The 23109-nt window shown below is 46.9% G+C and overlaps 1 protein-coding gene across 6 annotated transcripts in view; it reads right to left on the bottom strand.

Annotated features, from left to right (window-relative positions):
• Positions 1-3729: 3729 nt before the first annotated feature.
• Positions 3730-23109, bottom strand: part of SLC38A6 (solute carrier family 38 member 6) — a 64819-nt gene continuing 45439 nt past the window's right edge. For 3 of the 6 annotated variants that reach the window (XM_030558523.1, XM_030558519.1, XM_030558524.1), the window contains 4 exons: positions 6611-6735; positions 5573-5717; positions 5321-5415; positions 3730-3965 (listed from right to left, as the gene is read on the bottom strand). In XM_030558523.1, the coding sequence (XP_030414383.1) occupies positions 3885-3965; positions 5321-5415; positions 5573-5717; positions 6611-6735 (446 nt within the window). In that variant the 3' untranslated portion in view covers positions 3730-3884. Of the gene's footprint in view, positions 3966-5320; positions 5416-5572; positions 5718-5737; positions 6736-22445; positions 22472-23109 lie in introns of those variants that run through there. The other 3 variants (XM_030558521.1, XM_030558525.1, XM_030558520.1) reach the window with 3 other exon arrangements.

The following is a 23109-nucleotide window of genomic DNA, read 5'->3' as shown; positions in this document are numbered from 1 at the left end:
CATACAAAAAATGTGTTTAAAAATTTGTTTTAATAAAAAAATTAAATGAACAGTTTTCATCCAGTTCTCTTGTAAGTTGCATTGGTGGAAGCCCTATTTTTCACTGATGCAATGCAGCTACACTGAGAATTTGTACTGGTATCCACTCTATGCATCCGAAGAAGTGAGCTGTAGCTCACGAAAGCTTATGCTGAAATAAATTTGTTAGTTTCTAAGGTGCCACAAGTACTCCTGTTCTTTTTGGTATCACTATGTTACTGTAGCTACATTAGTGCTAACGACTCAGTAAACACATGGTCCACTTTTCCCTCTATTTCCATTTAACTTATTTATAAGGCAGTACATAAGTTTTAAAGATAATGTTGACATGAGGACAAAAAATGGTATAAAGTATCAATATAATTAATGAGGGGAGAGAAATGGTAGCTTTTATCCAGCGACTCTCCCACAATATAGGCAAGCATATGAGCAAGGACAATAGAAGTGTAGGTATTCTGGAAACTCAGGTTATTTTTCCAGATTTTAGGTTCTGCCAAACTTAATTTCCCATAGATATATTTCTTTAAAAAAAAAAAAACATTTGTAACTCTTCTCCTTGTGAAGATAACCCTCATACTATAAATCAATGCACTGCCATCTTGTCTGCACTACTCTGCACCCAGACTGAAATAACACAGCTTCAACAGAGGTGTGAATTGCTTCCGTTCCCCTTAGTGGAGTATTAACTTCATAAACTAGTATTAGCCATTTAAAAGCTTAGCTATTTGGCAATACCCAGCAATGTTAAAAGTGCTATGTTTAGCTATATTACAGTGTAAAGTTTGTATTTTAAATGGGAAACCATTACAAATATATCACTGGTATTTTCATATGCTTTCAGATATTTCCTTGGGTGCATTCTTCAAAATTATGCACACAAACCCCATTGTAAATCCAGTCCTTTCAGAAGAGCAGGTTATTAGATTTAATACTGGGCAGAACTTTCATTTTGTTTTTTCAGGGATGTATAAGAAAACTGCAGATCTTGCCAGGTTTTTATAAGCTTTCCAGTTCACCCAATTAAGTTTTTAATGTTAACTTACTGTGCAGTTTAAAATACTTTTTTAGATTACCATAATTATGTCTTGCAGATATTACCAGATATTAAGATATGAGAGCACAGCAAAGTAATATGCGAAATAAAGAATCCCCACAGAAATTACCCTGATTTTGATTAATATTCTTGCAGATTATTAGAGTCCTTGCAAAAAAGCTACAAGTAAACATTGAGAGTGATTCAACTTTCATTAAAATGAACAGAAAGATGCTCATTGACTTCAAATGGTCTTTGGATCAGGCCACATATGAAAAAAGTAGTTGATTCACAGCTGTCCCCACTGTCACATTTACCCAAGATGGCTGGGTAACAGCTATCCAAGATTTAGGATTTTACACTGCTCATTGAAATATCTGAGCAGCTGAACATTTAGTAGAAGGGGGAAATTAAGACATACCATGGGAAGAAAAGATAGTGATATTTGTTTATCAGGAGTAAAATATGGGAATAATTGCAAGACGGATCAAAGGCAGGATAGACAGCCTCCTTTATGTTTGTTTGTTCTAGGCTTCCACAGTAATCCACACTGCCAATCCCTTGATCAAAGGAGGCAGGAAACTTCTTATGTTCAGAGGTACCCAGACTTTCCCCAACAATTTTGTTCAGCTCAAGGCTACACTGTAAAGTGTCATGAGGTATATTATAAGCAGCAAAGAATCCTGTGGCACCTTATAGACTAACATATGTTTTGGAGCATGAGCTTTCACGGGTGAATACCCACTTCGTCGGATGCATTCGTGTATTCACCCGTGAAAGCTCATGCTCCAAAACGTTGGTTAGTCTATAAGGTGCCACAGGATTCTTTGCTTCTTTTACAGATCCAGACTAACATGGCTACCCATCTGATACTTGAGGTATATTATGTTCATTCACGAAGACAAGAGAAATATGCTACAGAAACTCCCAAGGTCAGATCCTGGGCCCTGATCGGTTCACTTTGCTTCATCAAAGCAGCACATTGGTCTGTCTCTATAGTAGACTCAAAGGGCAGCTGGGAATTCTCTTTGGCGTGGAGGAATCCTGGGCTGGCAGAATGGTCTGTACCCATTCTTGTGGTTGGAAGTTGAAGCAGTCCTGTTTGGCCCTCTGTTGGCCCCAGACTAGAGCTGGTGATCAGAGCTATCTTTGCATCTGACTTCCCAAAACTGCACAACTGAAAATTGTGTCAGCTGAGTTTACTTTGAATTAAAGTTGCAAAATACAGCTCAATTGCATAAATGTTACTTTAGAGCATTTCAATTCTGTATCTTATTCTACATTTCAGATGTAAAAGTAAGCAGTAAATCAAATTAAAAGAAATATCACATCTGGAAATAATGAAGTTTCCAAGCCTCTAAATCTTGCTGCTCCAGTCTGAGGTCTAATTACTTAACTTGATGTAGGTCTCATTTCTGTGGAGTCTTAACTTCCTTAGAAGATAAAAATCTATAGATTAGAGCGTTTTCATTTTAAAGGATATTCCCTACAACGAAGACATTTTTAAAAATTGACCATCATTCCTATCACTGTTTCAGCTCCTCTGGTATGAGCAATGTTGGCTCTGGGCTGCCAACACCATTTTCAGCATTGTGTGGATTAGACCTCAGAGGAAGTCCAACTGGTGCTGAAAATGGCATTCAGATTTCATTTTAAGCATAAAGAGTGCATAAGGGGATACGCAAGAGTTTAGTGGGGTGAAACTCTGGTCCTATATGACAAAAGTCCCATTAACTTCAGTAGCGCCAGGATTTCACTCTTGGAGTCTGATTCTTCTCTAATTTACACCAGTGTAAAATTTAGACAGAATCCAGTTCAACCATAAATTATTGAGCTAGAAGCCAGAATCACTGAATGAAGTTTTATGGCCTGTTTTATGCAAATCAGGCTAGATGATCATAATGGTTCCTTCCTGCTGTAATACTTATGAGAGTATCTCTAGTGGAAGCTATCCGAATTACACCTGTGAGAGTTAGGGGGCTTAAAAAAAACAAAATCAGGCCTCTAAATGCTTTGAATACATTTGGAATGGAAATGCTGGAAGATCTTAGGTGCAAAAAAGATTGCTAGTGCTTCCAAAATACACATCAAATATCCTAGAAGGGCACAGAGTTTGACAGACTCACTCCAAGAAGGCCTCAATACACTGATGTATAAACTATACATAACTTAAAGTGCAATTTCAAACAGAGGAACATGCTGTGGGGGGGAAATCTTTCTATTGGGTAGCGTAACTGTGGAGACCAATCAGTTTCAAGATTTCAATACGAGGGTGGTAAAATTTTGCAAGCTATTTTAATGAAAGTGATGCAAATCCTTTTATAACTGCTGTTGTGAGACTTCCAGTATTATGAATGGCAATCTTTGTAAAATCTGTCCATCTCATGGGAAATCAGCTGAATCCAAGCAAGAAAACAGGAAATAAGCCCCTTTCAGCTCTGGGTGCTAGGGCCAGTTCAGATGCAGACCTCTGACTCTTTAAAATCTGAAAGCCTTAAACAAAATATTTTTGCATTGTAAGCACACTATATAATGTCCTCTCATAAAGTGACCTCTTCATCTGGGTTATGTTAAGTCATTTTAAGACTAATATATTTGTAGAATGGAAGAATTTAATTGTGCAAGAAGTAAACCAGTCAAAGAAACAGACACGAGTGTAAACAAACAAAATGTTACTTGTTTCATACACAGCTCCTGAAGGGTTTCTTCTTGAAGACGTCCAGCATTCAGTTGAGAATTTGCAATATGTTGCTGAAAGTCTTTGCTCGCATTGTCTTTGTCAAGTCCAGCTCAAGAAGCAATGGAAGGGATTTTATTGGTTAATCCAATTGAAAATGATTAAGGCTAAACTTAAGAGACCAACAAGTATGCCAAAAATAAACAATGCACAAGCCTGTGAAGACAGAAGAACAAGCAGTGAATGTTGAACAGCAGAATTCAATTTATACTTCTGAGAATTGCTGTTAAGACCCTGACTATGAAAAAGAAATTCTACCTCTAATGCACTGACAGGCCGCAACAGCATATTTTTAAATCATCTGTTATGTTTAAAATAACCAAGTATTTAAACACAGCTGCTCTTTCCAACCCAAATTAAATATATTCAGAAAGATATTCATCTATATGAACACTAAGCTAAGCCTGCTTTGGGAATGATTTCACCAAGAATTCCCTTTCAAAACTGGTTTAGTGTGTCCACACTATCCACCTGGGAACTGTGTAGATGAACTTTGCATGTTTAACAAAATTCCTGGAAAGGAATTAATTCCATTTGATCCGATGCACAGAGGGGCTCAAAGCAAGTTAAGAAACAGAATTTAAACTCTACTTAAAAGACAGTTCTAGTTAAACACATTCCAAACACTGCTAGAGCAGCCAGGGTGGACAGAGACAGACCTCTGGAAACCATGTTTAGAAACAGCGTTCTATTTTCAACAGCATTAAAATTGTTATAACAGTAAGCAGATTACCGATTTGTAGCCAGCTCTGCTGATGTTATCATGCTGTATCTACGCAAGCTACTCACACAGCCCAAATACTCATGACTTTAAACTGTACGTGGGTGTTAATACTAGCCTGTTCACTTAGATTTCCCATAATTGCTAGTCCTAGTGCAACCCTATGGAGGAGAGGGGGAGGGGAGATAAAAATGGTGGAAACATCAGTGTAGACGGTCTGCTGGCATTTTAACCACTGTGCCCTAACTTTTCTCAGTTGATATGGTGGTTAAAATGACAGTGACCATGGTCACAGGCAGTAGCATATTGTTTGCATTAGAACTCCCTCAATGGTTACCACTGGCAGTGCTGTAGCTGTTGCATCAACCATGGAAATGCTAGGGGGAAAAGGGACTTGTGCCAAGGAAGGCTTATTAGGGAACAGCATATAAACAGTGTTCCACACAAACATGGGTTGGCTGGACAACATGGACAAGGCCAAACTATATCAGAACCATGTTTAAAAACAGATGGATCTGATCTAAAGCTCCAGATCTGGACTTTGGGGAAATTTGGATTCAGATCAATATTACACTGCTTAGGCTCATGAAAGAAGTGGACTACATTAGTTTCAATAAGCTCAGAGAACGGAAAAAGAACTTAGCAGAAGACAAACTCCACTACTATTGCAGACTTCAGGCTGCTAAAAATGGGTGCAGTGCAAAAGGCAAAACATATTCTGTAGTGTAATAAAATGTATCTAACATCAGAATCCTTGCATACAATAAAAACACATGGAAAAATAGCATACCCCAAGCTTCTGTCGTGATATAAAGTCCTCTCTGCTAAGTTTAAGATAAAACAGTCCAGGATACACAAAGAGCAAACATGTAGATGTGGTAGAACCTTTAGAAGATAATAAGAAAAATGTTAGTTGTAGTAAGACTGGTACAGGGATATAAGCAGATATATTGTGTGATCTTTTAAGAATAGAACCCCATAATCCCCAAAAGAACAAAACAAACACAAAAAACCCAAACAAGAACAAAAAAATAAAACTTACCAACTAATCCAAATACATTTCTAATGTCGGGCACATACAATGCAAGCAAAACAATGACTGCATTGAGTGCTAAAGTGACAAGGATATGGCAAATCCATGAAGTAGGAAGATGAGACAAAAATATCATCATTACAGCCTTCCTTGCCTATATAACGAAAAGGGGGAGAAAATCAAGCAGGCACAAAACTTTATTCTAAAAGCCTTATTGTAATTTCCATTTTGATAAAGTACATCTCAGGTTTTACTCGGAAAAGACTGTTTTAGAGGAAAACATGTATTGACGTAGTTCAACAAAAACCAAAAAAAGGTGTTCACATATAAATGTCATAGAAGATATGACATACACTTTACAGCCTTTAAAGAACAAAACATATTTAATTATTGCAAAATTGTGTGCACACACAAATCATTAATATATGTAACTAGCTCCTTATGAAGAGCATATCAATTGTAGTAGTTGGATATACTTTGATGTGAATATTTGCTAATGGTTATATTCATCCACAGAGGCGTATCATTATCCCGAAACCTAAATGAAGTTCTGAACATAAATCCCCTACAAACTGACAGAATTGTCCCCTAAATTTTAGAACCACATGATAAATACTGCTCTAACACATAAGTAAATGCTATACTACGTGAAGACAAAGCTACATTAAACTTCTGTTAAATCACTAGCAGCAGAGTATTATTTGCTGACTTCAATTTTCCTCTCCATACAGTCTTTGGAAAACAGAATTTAAGAAAAATCAAACCAAATAAACTTTAGAAATACTGGTACTTTATTTTCTAAATTAAAAACAATGCTGTGGGTTAGTTTAAATCTAAGCTCAGTCTCAAAAAGCATAAATTAGCTTAGTAGTTAGTTATTGTGGAGTTTTCATGGAACATATGCAAGTATGAGGTCTTTGATCAATCACTTGATAAATTAGTAAGATACACAAAGCTAGATGTGACTAATATTGCAATCTGCAAACAATTAGCATTACCATACTATGGAACTGCTGTGCCAGCATCAAAACTTTTAAGAGTACTTACAGGGAAATGGATTAGAGGCACTGTCAAAATCACAGCAAATAGCATGCCTAGTCTTACAGTCATGATGACAATATCATGCGGCAGGTACCTGCTGTAACCCTGCAGTAATTCTGAGTCCACTTTGTCTGAAAACCAAGAAATTGAATGTCATAAATCAAAGGGAATTCAGAAACAGAACTATATATCACCTATATATTAATTCTCAAAGTTTTCATTTGGAGCAAATACCAGGCTGTTTTGTGCCCATGGCAGAATGAAGGCTGTGTGTACAAATTTCTTCCTGCCCCTAATGGAGCCAACAATGAACATACAGATGTTTGATACACAATCTAGAGTAACTTCCATTGTCAGAGTCATGAAACCAAGCTATGCACAAGTGAGAAAACACAGAGAAGAAAGGGCTACAAGAGAGGGATACTCGGGTTTTGCAGATGTAGACTATTAGCTGGCCAATTCACAGGCAAGGCAACATTTTGCTAGTGTCAGGGATATGGGTGGTTGGACTCAGGCCTGCAAAATGCAGTATAGACACTGGAGCCCAAGGTAGGATTACAAAGAGTATAGATGATCCAGTGTTTCATTAACAAATCCAAGATCTGCTACTCGAGTTTTACTAGCCCTGCACTGACACTGTAGGCATACCCTGAGTGGCTTAAAGAAAAGAGATGATGAGGAGACAGATGATAAATTATCCTGTAAAACAGCACAACTCAAGGCCCATTGTGTAGATAACTGAACTTGATGAGCTGCAACCAAGGTATCTGTAGTAGCCCTCCAATAATATATCCAAAATAGTGATGAGCTGGGCTTGAAGAGGGTCCACTTTGTTAGATTAAGACCAAAGAAAAAATATTCAGACCAAATGAAGCTTTATCAGAATCTTTTCTGGTTTATGCCGGAATAGTAATAATCCATGGGGAATACATGAGGATTTATCCTCTCAGGCTCCAAGCAGCAAGCTGAAGCCTGATATAATGTATTTGAAAGATTTGGTCCTGCTATGGCATGTCCTAGGGAATAGGCTTGCTAACTGACCCCTCCAGTTTGAAGAATGAGGGTCTCAGTAGTTACAACTAATCAGAACAATTTTTGCTAGGTTTTCAGTCTTCCTGATCATTTGTCTGAACTGACGAAAAAAGAGTGGAATTCAATAAGCCAAGGCACTGTGCCATATAGCTGGTTCTTTGTATCTGGAACAGAAAACTAGGAGACGCTTTTTTTCCTCAGCAGTAAACTCTTTCTGCTGGACCAATTGACTTTACATGTTCAGCTTTCCATACACGTGGTATAAAGTGATTTGGAAGGTAAAATTTCACCATTTGGGAAAGTAGCTGTAGTGCCTCTAATTTCAAAGAGGAATTCTTAGTTATTCCTCCTAATGTATATATGCTACTGTTGTCTAATAGTTGCCTTATTTCAGTATTTTTGCAGACTAGTTATTATGGGGAAGGGATGATTGGCTAAAGTTATACTTCTATTAATGACACTTGAGACTGAGATTGGTTTGTTTGACGTGTAAGTGATTGGATGTTGTGGCAAAAGGCTGGTGCTTGAGAGCTGCCAAGTGAAACCATGGGAAGTACAAGAATTCAATAGAAAACAGGGTGGAAGCAACATAAAAGACCAGGTGAGAGAACATTCTGTGAGAATTTTAATTCCCTCAGCAGTAATGAAGGTTCTTCTCTAGTCTCCACCACCATTTTAAAGCTATTTGGCAAGTGAGATTAGTTTTGCAAAAGTCACATCTGAGATAGCAACTATGATATTCAAATCTCTTATAGCACAAGCACAACTCCTATTTTTTGTACTAAAAGTGGGAAATAATGATTACTTAGAAAACAAACCAACAACTGCAAAGAGTCCGGTGGCACCTTACAGACTAACAGACATATTGGAGCATAAGCTTTCGTGGGTGAATACCCACTTCGTCAGATGCATGTCGACGAAGTAGGTATTCACCCACGAAAGCGCATGCTCCAATACATCTGTTAGTCTATGAAGTGCCACAGGACTCTTTGCTGCTTTTACAGATCCAGACTAACATGTAAGCAGGAGCTGATGATAGCTCATCTCAATTGATTGGACTCTTCCAGTTGGTATGCATACTTTCACTTTTTCATATTCTCTGTATGTATAAATATCTTCTGTCTGTGTGTTCCATTCTATGCATCTGAAGAAGTGAGCTGTAGCCCACGAAAGCTTATGCTGAAATAAATTTGTTAGTCTCTAAGGTGCTACAAGTACTCCTGTTCTTTTATTTAATTAATGTACATTATACCATCAGGCCTGAAAGGAAAAGAAAAGAGACACAATCATTTCATTCAAAGTAAAAGGTTAAGGGCTGTAGTCAAGGCAGAGCAAAGCTCCAACTATGTCTACTGCATAAAGGACCAGGAACATGGTCTCCAGACATGACTTCAGTGCTCTTTCTTCCTTTCCCCTTTTGCTGGGGGCTTATCTGGAAACGTGGAAAGAGCTAGCATGTGATGGCACTAGCTCTGGTTGCACTGATCTTCTGACAGGGTGTTGGGCAGCAAGGTGAATTAGGCTGCACTTTATCATTTGAGTATGGTGGCACCTTAAAGACTAACAGATTTACTTGGGCATAAGCTTTCATGGATAAAAAACCTCACTTCTTCAGATGCATGGAATGAAAAAGACGGTTACTCATCTTTGTAACTGTTATTCTTCAAGATGTGTTGCTCATATCCATGCCAGTTAGGTGTGCGCGTGCCACGTGCATGTTCGTCGGAAGAGTTTTACCCTAGCAACACTCGGTGGGTCGGCTGAGTGCCCCCTGGAATGGCGCCGCCATGGCACCAGATATATACCCCTGCTGAGCCAACCGCTCCTCAGTTCCTTCTTGCCAGCTACTCCAACAGTGGGGAAGGAGGGCGGGTTTGGAATGGATATGAGCAACACATCTCGAAGAACAACAGTTATAAAGGTGAGTAACTGTCTTTTCTTCAAGTGTTTGCTCATATCCATTCCAGTTAGGTGATTCCCAAGCCTTACCTAGGCTGTGGGGTCTGAGTGAGAATACAAAAAAGATGGTTACTCACCTTTGTAACTGTTGTTCTTCGAGATGTGTTGCTCATATCCATTCCAGTTAGGTGTGCGCGCGCTGCGTGCACGTTTGTCGGAAGACTTTTTACCCTAGCAACATTCGGCGGGTCGGCTGGGCGCTCCCTGGAGTGGTGCCTCTATGGCACCGGATATATACCCCTGCCGACCCAGCCACCTCTCAGTTCCTTCTTGCCGGCTACTCCGACAGTGAGGAAGGAGGGTGGGTTTGGAATGGATATGAGCAACACATCTCGAAGAACAATAGTTACAAAGGTGAGTAACCGTCTTTTCTTCTTCGAGTAATTGCTCATATCCATTCCAGTTAGGTGATTCCCAAGCCTTACCTAGGCGGTGGGGTCGGAGTGAGATGTGGCAGAGTGCAGAACCGCTGAGCCAAAGGCTGCATCACTCTAGACTGTTGGACCAGAGCATAGTGCGAAGCAAAGGTGTGGACCGATGGCCAGGTAGCTGCACAACATATTTCCTGGATTGGCACATGGGCCAGGAAGGCGGCTGATGAAGCCTGAGCTCTGGTAGAATGTGCGGTGAGATGGCCCGAGGGAACATGAGCCAAGTCATAGCACATGCGGCTGCACGCCGCCACCCAAGAGGATATCCTCTGGGAGGAGACAGGTAGGCCCTTCATCCAGTCAGCCACTGCTACGAAGAGTTGGGGCGATTTACGGAAGGGCTTCGTCTGATCGATATAGAAAGCGAGCGCCCTATGGACATCTAAGGAGTGTAACTGCTGTTCCTGTCGGGATGAATGAGGCTTCGGGAAGAAGACCGGAAGGAAGATGTCCTGATTGGTACGGAAGGCCGATACCACTTTAGGGAGAAACTGCCGGATATGGTCGCAACTGTACCGTATCCTTGTGAAAGAAAGACAGTATACGGTGGGTCCACCGTAAGCGCTCGAAGCTCGGAGACTCGTCTCGCCGATGTAATGGCCCATAGGAAAAAACTGTCTTCCAGGACAGGTATAGCAGCGAGCAAGTTGCCAACGGCTCGAATGGTGGCAGCATAAGTCTACTTAGGACTAGGCTGAGGTACCAGGTAGGGGCAGGCTGGCGTACTTGGGGGTAGAGGCGCTCCAGGCCCTTGAGAAATCTAGTAACTATAGGGTGAGAAAACACGGAGTGGCCACTCTCTCCTGGGTGGAATGTGGAGATGGCCGCCAAGTGCACCCTCAAAGAAGATACCGCCAGGCCCTGCTGCTTAAACAACTAGAGGTAGTCCAAGAGGGTGGGGATCGAGACTTCAGAGGGAGTAGCATTCTGCGTTTCGCACCAGCAGGAGAAACGTTTCCACTTGGCCAGATATGTTGACCGAGTGGAAGATTTCTGCTACTCAGGAGTATATGTTGTACCGGAGTGGAGCAGCGTAACTTCGACCTGTTTATCCATGCAGTAGCCACGCCGTGAGGTGAAGGGCCTACAGGTCCGGGTGGCGGAGACTGCCGTGGTCCTGCGTTATGAGGTCTGGGTGGAGTGGCAGGGTAATTGGACTGGCTATGGACAGGTTGAGCAGTGTGGTGTATCAGTGCTGTCTGGGCCATGCTGGCGCGATCATGATTAGGTGCACTCTGTCCCTGAGGAGCTTTATCAGGACCTTGTGGACCAGCGGCAATGGTGGGAAGGCATAGAGCAATCGGTGCTTCCACGACATTAGGAATGCGTCCGAGATCGATCCCGGTGAAAGACCCCGGAAGGAGCAGAACGTTTGGCATTTCCTGTTCGTGTGGGAGGCGAATAGGTCTATGTGGGGAAAGCCCCACTTCTGGAAGACCGAATGAACAACGTCTGGCCTTATCGACCATTCGTGACACAGGAAGGATCTGCTCAGTTGATCCGCCAGAGTGTTCCGAACCCCTGGGAGAAAGGACGCTATCAGGTCTATCGAGTGGGTTATGCAGAAGTCCCAGAGTTGGATGGTCTCGTGACAGAGGGGGGAAGATCGAGTCCCTCCCTGTTTGTTTATATAATACATGGCTGTTTTGTTGTCTGTAAACACTGAGACACAACGGTCGTGTAGATGCTGCTGGAACGTCTGGCATGCCAGGCAGACCGCTCTCAGCTGTCAGACATTTATGTGAAGCGCCAGTTCCTGCGATAACCAGAGGCCTTGAGTACGAAGGCATCCGAAGTGAGACCCCCAGCTGAGAGATGACGTGTCTGTCATCAGGGACAGTGAGGGTTGGGGCGGAAGGAGCGGTAGGCCTGCACATACCAGGGTGGGGGTTAGCCGCCAGTCTAGGGAGCGTAGAGTGCTCAGGGGAATGGTGACTATTGTGTCTATTGGGTCCCTGCGTGGACGGTATACTGAATTGAGCCGTTTGGAGAGGGCGAAGGCGGAGCCTGGCATATTTGGTCACATATGTGCAGGCAGTCATGTGACCTAGGAGACCGAGACAGGTGTGAGCCAAGGTCGTCAGGAAGTTCTGTAGACCTTGGATGATTGTTGCCATTGCCTGGAACCGCGGCTGAGGTAAGTAGGTCTTGGCTAGATTGGAGCCCAGGGTAGCTTCTGTGAAGTTTAGCCTTTGTGTGGGGAAGTGTGGATTTCTCCGTATTGATCATCAGGCCTAAGTGTCTGAATAGGTCTGTGACAATGCCTACATGTTGTGTGACTTGTGTCTCCGAAGTCCCTCTGATGAGCCAGTCGTCCAGATACGGGAATACGTGTATCCGACGTCGGCGGAGGTGTGTGGCGACTACGGCCATACACTTCGTAAACACCCTTGGTTTTTACCCGTGGCACCCATGGAGAGCCCAAAGGGAAGGACTGTAACTGAAAATGCTGACAGTTGGCTACAAAGCAAAGATAACTCCTGTGTGGAGGAAAAATGGCGATATGAAAGTACGCGTCCTTCATATCGAGGGCAGCATACCAGTCTCCAGGATCCAAGGACGGTATAATGGTCACCAGGGAGACCATGCGGAACTTCAACTTTATCATGAACTTGTTGAGGCCTCGCAGGTCTAGGATGGGCCTGAGGCCTCCTTTCGACTTGGGGATCAGAAAGTAACGGGAGTAAAACCCCTTGCCCTTTTCGTCTTTTCGTACCTCCTCTATCGCTCCTATGGCGAGGAGCGTCTGCACCTCTTATAGGAGGAATTGCTCGTGAGAGGAGTCCCTGAAGAGGGAGTGGGTTGGAGGGTGGGAACGCGGGGTTGAAACAAACTGGAGGTGGTATCCTTGTTTCACCATGCATAGGATCCAGAGGTCTGAGGTCAATTGGGACCAAGCCGGGAGGAAGTAGGAGAGGCGGTTCGAGAAAGGAGGAAAGGGATCCTGGCCTGAAACTGGTACGCCGTCCTCGGGCGTACCTTCAAAAGGCGGACTTTGGTCCAGCTGGTGGTTTTGAGGGACCGTGGTTTTGGCCCCCTTGGGGTCCTGACTGGTGTCTATGCCCATCCCACTCACACCATCTGCCAAAGTCTTGCCTGTGTCTGGGCACAAAGTATGGGAGGTGAGTTTGGGGACGGAAGGTCTGCGTTGGGTAACGGGTGTATGCATGCCCAAAGAACGCATGCTGACTCTATTGTCTTTCAAGCTTTGTAGCCTGGGGTCAGTCTTATCCGAGAACAGATCCTTACCATCAAAGGGTAAGTCCTGGATGGTGTATTGTAGCTCTGGCGGGAGGTTGGAAACCTGTAGCCATGAGATGAGTCTCATGGTGATACCGGAGGCCAGAGTTCTGGCTGCCGAGTCGGCCGCATCAAGCGAAGCCTGGAGGGAGGTTCTAGCCACCTTTCTCCCTTCCTCTAAGAAAGCAGCGAATTCCTGGCGGGAGTCTGGGGGGAGTAGTTCTGTGAATCTACCCACCTCCTCCCAGGTGTTGTAGTTATATCGGCTCAGTAGAGCCTGCTGATTTGCCACCCGGAGCTGTAGGGCGCCTGCCGAATACACCTTGCGGCCGAGTAGGTCCATTCGCATAGCCTCCGTTGACTTTGGGGCTGGCGCCTGTTGGCTATGGCACTCCCTCTTGTTGACTGATTGGACAACTAGCCAGCAGGGAGGAGGGTGGACATATAGATACTCATACCCCCTAGAGGGTACCATGTATTTACGCTTGACCCCATTTGCCGTAGGGGGGATGGAGGCTGGGGACTGCCATAAGGTGTTGGCATTGGCCTGGATGGTCCTGATGAAGAGCAAAGCCACTCTGATGGGGGTATCCGCCGACAGGATGCTCACTTCAGGGTACTCCACCTCCGGGACCTCCTCCACCTGGAGGTTCATGTTGAGCGCTATCCTTCTGAGGATGTCCTGATGGGCTCTTAGGTCTGTTGCAGGCAGCCCCGAGGAGGAAGTTCCTGCCACCGCCTCATCTGGAGAGGAAGAAGAGGAAATGCCGGGGACGAGCGGGTCCTGTATGGCCTCTTGCTCTTGCACCAGTTCCTGCTCCAGCGGTACCGGGGAGACCGGTGGGTGGACTAATGCTTCTTCCATCCCAGGTGGAGGACGACGGCTAACTGTGGCCTCTGGTGCTCGGTGCTCTGATGGAGCACAGCTGGCCGGAACTAACGGAGCACCTTGGGCCTGGTGGTACACCCAAGGTGTCCAAAAGGACCACTGGTGAGGGCCTGGGTCCTGAGACTGGGCTTCCTGGAAAACTCCAGCGGGCACATCCGAATCGCGGTCTTGGGCATAGTAGCTGTCCGCGTGGGATGACACCGAAGTGTGTCTGGATGGCCATGGAGGAGCGAAGCCTTAGGCAGATGTTCCAGCGGACCTCGCTCCACTACGTATTGGAGACCGGTGCCGGGAAGCATATCGGTACCGGGAGCAAGATTGGGACCTGTGACCAGGTCGGTGCCAGGAGGTCAACCGAGATCTCGAAGCTCGGTGTCATGAATGGCTTCGGGAGGCACAGTGCCTGGAGCGGTGCCAAGAGCTGGAGCGATGCCGTGAGCAGTGAGCCGGTGAACGGGATACCAACCGGTGCCGTGAGTCTGACCGGTACCGTGGAGAGGAGCGATGCCGGGACTGCGAGCGGCGTCGGGAGCAGGAGCGCTGCTGGACCTGGTGCGTCTGCGGGACCGCGATCGTGAGCGATGCCAGTCTGCTGTGCTGACAGATGGTGGTCTTATCAAGGTTGGTTTGCCTATGGATTGTATTACCCGCACCGGAGCTGCTGGGGGTAGAGGCAGTGCCAAGTCTGTCAACGTGATCAGGTCCCTCGCCGCTGAGAATGTCTCTGGCGTGGACGGTATGGTGAGCTCTACTGCGCCACGTGCCGGGGAGCTAACAGGCGCCGGACTCGACAGCCCTTGTGGGACCGGAATTGACGGTGCCGACCTAGTCGGCGCCGCAGCGTCGGCGTCGCGGTGATCCAACTTAGGTGCACTCTCTGGCTTTGGTGCAGGCGCCGTTGTAGCAGCAGGAGTCTTGGCCTTTCTCAACTTCAGGGAGAGGGAGTGGAGTGGAGCCGATTTCGGTGCCGGCGACGTCCAGTGCCGAGAGGTTTTGGCCGTACTGGTGCAGTCCCGTGCCAAGGAGGCACTTCTGCTCACCGACTGACCAATGCTCCGTACGCCAAGGGTGGAGGGGTGAGAGCCGCCTCCATGAGGAGCTGTTTAAGTCTGATGTCCCGCTCCTTTTTTATTCGTGGCTTGAAAGCCTTGCAAATGGGGCACTTAGCTGTCAGGTGTGATTCCCCGAGGCACTTCAAACAGGAGTCATGCGGATCGCCTGTTGGCATCGGCTTGTGGCAGGCCGAGCACGGTTTGAAACCCAGTGAGCCGGGCATGGGCCCTGGCACCGGGAAGGGGCTAATCCCCAAACCCCTCTTAACTATTACTAAATTAACTATGCTATAAAGAAGTAATGTAAGTATGACTCTCTCTCTCTCTCTCTATCAAGGATTATAACTATATACACAATAATGAGAAACTATGAGTAGCTAGGGAAGTGGAGGTCAGCTCCACTGTTCCAATGACCGACACGGGCAGTAAGAAGGAACTGAGAGGTGGCTGGGTCGGCTGGGGTATATATCTGGTGCCATAGTGGCGTCACTCCAGGGGCGCCCAGCCGACCCGCCGAGTGTTGCTAGGGTAAAAAGTCTTCCGATGAACGTGCACGCGGTGCGTGTACACCTAACTGGAATGGATATGAGCAATCACTCGAAGAAGAACTGCTGAGCCAAAGGCTGCATCATCTCTTGACTGTTGAACCAGAGCATAATACGAAGCAAAGATGTGGACCAAGGGCCAGGTAGCTGCGTGACATATCTCCTGGATAGGTACATGAGCCAGGAAGGCGGCAGATGAAGCTTGAGTCCTGGTAGAATGCGCGGTGATGTGGCTTGGAGAAATATGAGCCAAATCATAAGTGCGTATGCACGCCGTCACCCAAGATGAGATCCTCTGAGAGGAAACAGGCAGGCCTTTCATTTGGTCTGCTACCGCGACAAAGAGTTGGGGCATTTTACGAAACGGTTTTGTCCGCTCAATATAAAACATGAGCACTCTACGGACATCCAGGGAGTGCAATTGTTGTTCCTGTCGCGTTGAGTGTGGCTTCGGGAAGAAGACTGGGAGAAAGATGTCCTGGTTAACATGAAAGGCCGAAACCACCTTAGGGAGGAAAGCCGGGTGTGGTCGCAACTGCACCTTGTCTTTGTGGAACACAGTGTACGGTGGATCCACCGTAAGAGCCCTAAGCTCGGAGACTCATCTGGCCAATGTAATGGCTACGAGGAAAGCTGTCTTCCAAGACAGGTATAGTAGCGAGCAGGTTGCTAACGGCTCGAATGGAGGAGACGTAAGTCTGGTTAAAACCAGGTTGAGGTCCCAGGTCGGGGCTGGGCGGCATACTTGAGGGTATAAGTGCTCCAAGCCCTTGAGGAACCTCGAAACCATAGGATGAGAGAACACAGAATGACCACCTTCGCCTGGGTGGAAGGTGGAGATGGCTGCCAAGTGTACCCTCAGTGATGATACTGTTAGGCCCTGCTGTTTGAGAGACCAGAGGCAGTCCAAAATAGAGGGGATAGAGACCTCAGTGGGAGAAAGATTAAGCGTTTCGCACCAGCAGGAGAAACGCTTCCACTTGGCCAGGTATGTTGACCGGGTGGAAGGCTTCCTGCTACCCAGGAGAACTTGTCGTACTGATTCAGAGCAAAGCAACTCTGACTGGTTTAGCCACGCAGCAGCCATGCCATGAGATGAAGAGCCTGCAGGTCCGGGTGGCGAAGCCTGCTGTGGTACTGAGTTATGAGGTCTGGGTGGAGTGGCAGGGTAATTGGGCTGGCTATCGACAGGTCGAGCAACATGGTGTACCAGTGCTGCCTGGGCCACGGTGGAGCGATCACGATGATGCGCGCTCTGTCCCTGCAGAGTTTCAGCAGAACCTTGTGAACCAGTGGGAATGGTGGGAAGGCATAAAGGAGCTGGCTCTTCCACGGCATCAGGAAAGTGTCCGAGATCGATCCCGGGGAGAGATCTTGGAAGGAGCAGAACATCTGGCATTTTCTGTTCTTGCAGGAAGCGAACAGGTCTATGTGGGGAAATCCTCTCTTCTGGAAAACAGGATGCATAAGGTCTGGGTGGATCGACCACTCGTGAGACAGGAAAGACCTGCTGAGTGGATCCGCCTGGGAGAAAAGGACGCTACCAGATCTATCGAGTGGGCTATGCAAAAGTCCCAGAATTGGATGGCCTCCTGACAAAGGGGGGAGGATCGTGTCCTCCCTGTTTGTTTATGCAGTACATGGCTGTTGTGTTGTCTGTAAACACTGAGATACAACGACCTCGCAACTGTTGTTGGAACGCCTGGCACGCCAGGCGGACCACTCTCAGTTCTCGGATGTTTGTGTGTAATGCCAGCTCCTGAGAAGACCAAAGGTCTTGAGTACGAAGGTGACCGAGGTGAGCACCCCAGCCGAGAGATGACGCGTCGGTTGTCAGGGACATTGAGGGTTGGGGCGGATGGAACGGCATCCCTGCACACACCAGGGAGGGAGTTAGCCACCATTCTAGGGAGCCTAGGGTGCTTGGGAGAATGGTGACTTTCGTGTCTATTGGGTCCCTCCCCAGGCGGTATACCGAGTTCAGCCAAACTTAGAGAGGACGGAGGCAGAGCCTGGCGTGTTTGGTTACCAACGTACAGGCAGCCATGTGACCCAGGAGACCAAGACAAGTGCGAGCCGAGGCCGTCGGGAAATTCTGTAGACCTCAGATGATTGTTGCCATCGCCTGAAACCGCAGCTGTGGTAAGCAGGCTCTGGCTAGACTGGAGTCCAGGATAGCTCCTATGAAGTCTAACCTCTGCGTGGGAACCAGAGTGGATTTCTCTATATTGATCATCAGGCCTAGACGCGTGAATAGGTCCTTGACGATGCCCACATGCTGAGTGACTTGTGTCTCGGAGGCCCCTCGGATGAGCCAATCGTCCAGATACGGAAAAACGTGTATCCGACGTCGGCGGAGGTAGGCGATGACTACGGCCATACACTTCGTAAACATCTTTGGGGCTACAGAAAGGCCAAACGGCAGGACCGTAAACAGGAAGTGCTGACGGTTGGCTACAAAGCGGAGGTATCTCCTGTGCGGAGGAAAGATGGCGATGTGAAAGTACACATCTTTCATATCGAGGCTGCCATACCAGTCTCTAGGATCCAAGGACGGGATAATTGTCCCCAGGGATACCATACGGAACTTCAACTTTATCATAAATTAGTTGAGTCCTCGTAGGTCTAGGATAGGTCTGAGACCTCCCTTCGACTTGGGGATTAGGAAATAATGGGAGTAAAACCCCTTGCCCCTTTCATCCATCGGTACCTCCTTTATAGCTCCTATGGCGAGGAGCGTCTGCACCTCTTGTAAGAGGAATTGCTCGTGAGAGGGGTCCCTGAAAAGGGACAGGGTTGGAGGGTGGGAGGGCGGGGTTGAAATAAATTGGAGGTGGTACCCATAGGCCACCGTGCGTAGGACCCAGCGATCTGAAGTTAACTGGGACCACGCCGGGAGGAAGTAGGAGAAACAGTTTGTCTGCAACCACCTCGGCCGCGCCGTCTGCTAAAGTCCTGTCTTTGTGTAGGCACAGAGTATGGGCGGTGAGGCTGGGGACGGAGAGGCCTGCGTTGGGTCACCGGCGTATGCATGCTGAGAGAGCGCATTATGACCCTGTTGTCCTTCAGGTTTTGCAACTTGGGGTCAGTCTTTTCCGAGAAGAGGCCTTTACCATCAAATGGTAAGTCCTGAATGGTGTACTACAGCTCCAGTGGGAGGTTTGAAACCTGAAGCCATGAGATGCGCCTCATGGCAACACCCGAGGCCAGAGTCCTGACTGCTGAGTCTGCTGCATCCAACGAGGCCTGGAGGGAAGTTCTGGCCACCTTTTTCCCTTCCTCCAAGAGGGCAGCGAACTCTTGGCGGGAGTCTTGAGGGAGAAGGTCCATAAACTTACCCACCGCCACCCAGGTGTTATAATTATAGCGGCTAAGCAAGGCTTGTTGATTTGCCACCAGGAGCTGTAGGGCCCCTGCTGAGTACACCCTGCGGCTGAGTGGGTCCATTCGCCTAGCCTCCTTCGATTTCGGGGCTGGCGCCTGCTGGCCATGGCGTTCCTTCTCATTAACAGACTGGATGACTAGTGAGCAGGGAGGAGGATGGACATACAAGTATCCGTACCCTTTAGAGGGCACCATATATTTACGCTTGACTCCCCTGGCCGCAGGAGGGATAGAGGCTGGACACTGCCATATAGTATCGGTATTCGCCTGGATGGTCCGAATAAACGGTAGGGCCACTCTAGTGGGGGCATCCGCCAATAGAATGTCCACTACTGGGTCCTCTACCTCCGGGACCTCCTCAACCTGGAGGTTCATATTGAGTGCTACCCTCCTTAGGAGATCCTGATGGGCTCTCAGGTCGATTGGAGGAGGGTTTGAGGAGGATGTTCCTGCCACCGCCTCATCTGGAGAAGAGGAAGAGGAGATGCTGGCGACGAGCGGGTCCTGAGTGGCCTGTTGCTCTTGGGCGATCTCCTGCTCCAGAGGAACCTGGGACTTCCTCCGCAGCAGTCGGAGGGGGACGGCTAACCGTCACCTCTGGCATTTGGTGCTCTGATGAGACAGAGCAGGACGGAACTACTGGTACGCCTTGGGCCTGGTGGTACGCCCAAGGTGTCCAGAAAGACCACTGATGGGGTCCTTGGTCCTAGGCATGGGTCTCTTGGAAGACTCTGGTGGGCACATCAGAATCGCAGTCCTGAGCATAAGAGCTGTCCGCGTGGGACGACACCGATGCGTGTCTGGATGGCCATGGAGGTGCTGAAAAGCCCTGGGCAGAGTCTCTGTCTCTAGCTGACCTTGCCCTACTCGACACTGGGGACCGGTACCGGGAGGCGTACCGGTACCGGGAATGAGATTGGGACCTGCGACTGGAGCGGTGCCGGGAGGTCGACCGAGATCTCGAGGCTCGACATCGGGAGCAGCTACAGGAGTCACGGTGCCTGGAGCGGTGCCGGGAGCTGGAATGGTGCCGAGAGTAGCAGGCCAGAGAACGGGATACCGACAGGTGCCGTGAGTGCGACCGGTACTGAGGAGGAGAACGGTACCGGGACTGCGAGCGGCGTTGGGAGCGGGAGCGCCAACAGGACCTGGAGTGTCGCAGGACCGTGATCATGAACGGTGCCGCTCTGCTGTGCCGACAGAGGATGGCCTTATCAAGGCAGGCTTGCTGATAGACTGCATTACCCGCACCGGTGGTGCCGGGGGTTGAGGCAGCATTGACTCTGTCATGCAATCAGATCCCTCACCATTGAGAATGTCTCCGGCGTGGAGGGAATAGTAAGCTCAACCATGGCGCGTGCCAGGGAGCTGTCAGGCACCGGACTCGATGGCTCTTGTGGGACCGGAGTCGACGTCGTCGGTGGCAGGCACTCCAACTTAGATGAGCTCTGTGGATGCGGTGCAGGTGGCATGGAAGCAGCAGGAGTCTTAGGCTCTCTTGACCTCGGGGAGAGGGAGCGGTGCCGAGTCCACTTCGGTGCCGGTGACGGCTGGTGTCGAGAGGCCTTGGCAGTACCGGCGCGGTCCGGTGCCGAGGCGGTACTTCTGCCTGCGGATGGACCAGTGCTCAGTGCAGAAGGTGGAGGGGTAAGAGCTACCTCCATGAGGAGCTGCTTTAGCCGAAAGTCCCGCTCCTATTTTGTTCTCAGTTTAAAAGCCTTGCAAATGTGACACTTATCTGCCAGGTGAGATTCCCCAAGGCACTTAAGGCAGGAATCGTGTGGATCTTCTGTCAGCATCGGCTTATGACAGGCCGAGCACAGTTTGAAACCCGGTGAACCGGGCATGGGCCCCAGCACCGAGAGCAGGGAAGCGGCTAATCCCCGAACCCCTCTTAACTATACACTAACTATGAATAATAAAAATTAACTATAACTATATAACTTTGAACTATATACACAACAAAATAACTAGAGAACTACGAGTAGCTAGGGAGGTGGTGGTCAGTGAAACCACACTCCACTGAACCAATGACCGACACTGGCGGTAAGAAGGAACTGAGGGGCGGTTGGGTCGGCAGGGGTATAGATCCGGCATCATGGCGACGCCACTCCAGGGGGTGCCCAGCCGACCCACCGAGTGTTGCTAGGGTAAAAATCTTCCAACGAACGTGCACGCGGCGCGCGTGCACCTAACTGGAATGGATATGAGCAAGCACTGGAAGAAGTAGTTACAGATGCAGGCATTACATAATGACACATGACACATTATATAATGCCTGCATCTGTAACTTTCACTCCATGCATCTGAAGAAGTGAGGTTTTTTACTCACAAAAGCTTATGCCCAAATAAATCTGTTAGTCTTTAAGGTGCCACCGGACACCTTGTTGTTTTTGTGGATACAGACTAACACAGCTATCCCCGATATTTTTTATCATTTGAGGGGAAACCCATATAATTTATTTGCTCTGTCATTGTCAGATCCAGCTGGCTAGAAAGCAAGCAAAGGGAATAGACAAACGGGAACGAAGGGGGGAAAATACCCTAATTTGCAGGAAGGCAGTAAAAAAGTCAGGTTAGAAAGTTGGCAGGAGCAGTCCTACACCAATAGCAAAGGCATTGAGGTAGGGACTGCTAGTTTCCACCACGTAATTGAGAATAGGAATTTGTTGAGCCTACAACAGAAATACGTTAATGCTCTGAAGAGGCAGCATGCTTTTTTGCAAGAACTCAAAACTATTTCCTCTGCAGATTAGTAATTATTTGGTAAGGGTCAATAGGACTGGTGCTGTGCCACATTGTCCCAAGCCCACAGACATTCTAAACACATAATACAAAATATTCAGAGAGACAAGGGTTCTTTTAAGAGCAATTCCCCCCTTACCGTTTGGCTCAGAGTTTTATTTACTTTGACTGACAGAGATTAACACATGTTAACTTCAAGAGAAGAGTGAACTTTGAGAAGCAATTTGAAAGAAGAATCCTCATGCAGGTCAGTAATGCATTTCAGTGACCATGTTTGTATAATGCTACCATATAGCAGAGGGCAGTTGATCCAGATTGCTGGATGGAAACTTGAGAATATATAACTTTGGCATGCATGATCTATGAACAAAATGTATAATCATGTGAAAATAAAGCTGGATACATATAGAGCTGAACCACTTTCTCTTGGAAAGATGTAACACTGCAACATTATATGACGGTACTGCAAACACTGTCACACAGTTGACATATCACACTGATGCAGACTAGCTTCTATCTATATTTTACAGGAAGACTGAACTGCTATATTAAATGGACACTCACCTACTTCTGACAATGTTATGACAGACCTTTAAAAAAAGAAAGCCATTGTGTAGTTAAGAGTTCTGAAATCTAAGTATTTGGGAGAAGCAAGCCTATCGGAAAGACTATTAAGTCACCTATATTTAAGCCCCAGCTATAAAAATATGGTAATTGAAAGTCTTCAAGAACTGCATCATCAATTGCATAGTTACTACACTGCTGCTGCAGCATACTGCCATGCAAAATCTACGGAAAAGTAGAACTCAGGGAGTCTGCTGAACAGGTCGGATGATTTTTATATGTACAAGTTTATAATTGGAAATCCTCATTTTCTGTTTAATTACAAAAATTCATCAACAAAACATGACTACCACCCTCTTTGTCCCCGCCCTTAACAAAATGCAAGGGTCCTGTAAAAAGACCTTCAACAGAATGCACACCTTGGTCCCCACGTCCAGGGTGATTCATACTCTATGTATCATTTTGTGTTTGTGCTTACTCTGGTTTGCCTTTCTGTTGCGGACAGCAGCAGTGTCTTTAAAATGTCATTTTGTGTGGAGGAATGTAGGATACAAATAATTAGTGAGGCTGTTTAGTAAAGTTTTCTTGGAGGGTTTGTTTAAACTTTTGTTTTTGTTTCATTAATCATACAGATTTCTATTCATATAAATCCATACAAGAAACC

Source organism: Gopherus evgoodei, chromosome 4, assembly GCF_007399415.2.
Source record: "Gopherus evgoodei ecotype Sinaloan lineage chromosome 4, rGopEvg1_v1.p, whole genome shotgun sequence".
NCBI classification, from domain to species: Eukaryota; Metazoa; Chordata; order Testudines; family Testudinidae; genus Gopherus; species Gopherus evgoodei.
The sequence above is the reverse complement of the archived record's forward strand: the minus strand, read 5'-3'. Positions and strand labels throughout refer to the sequence as shown.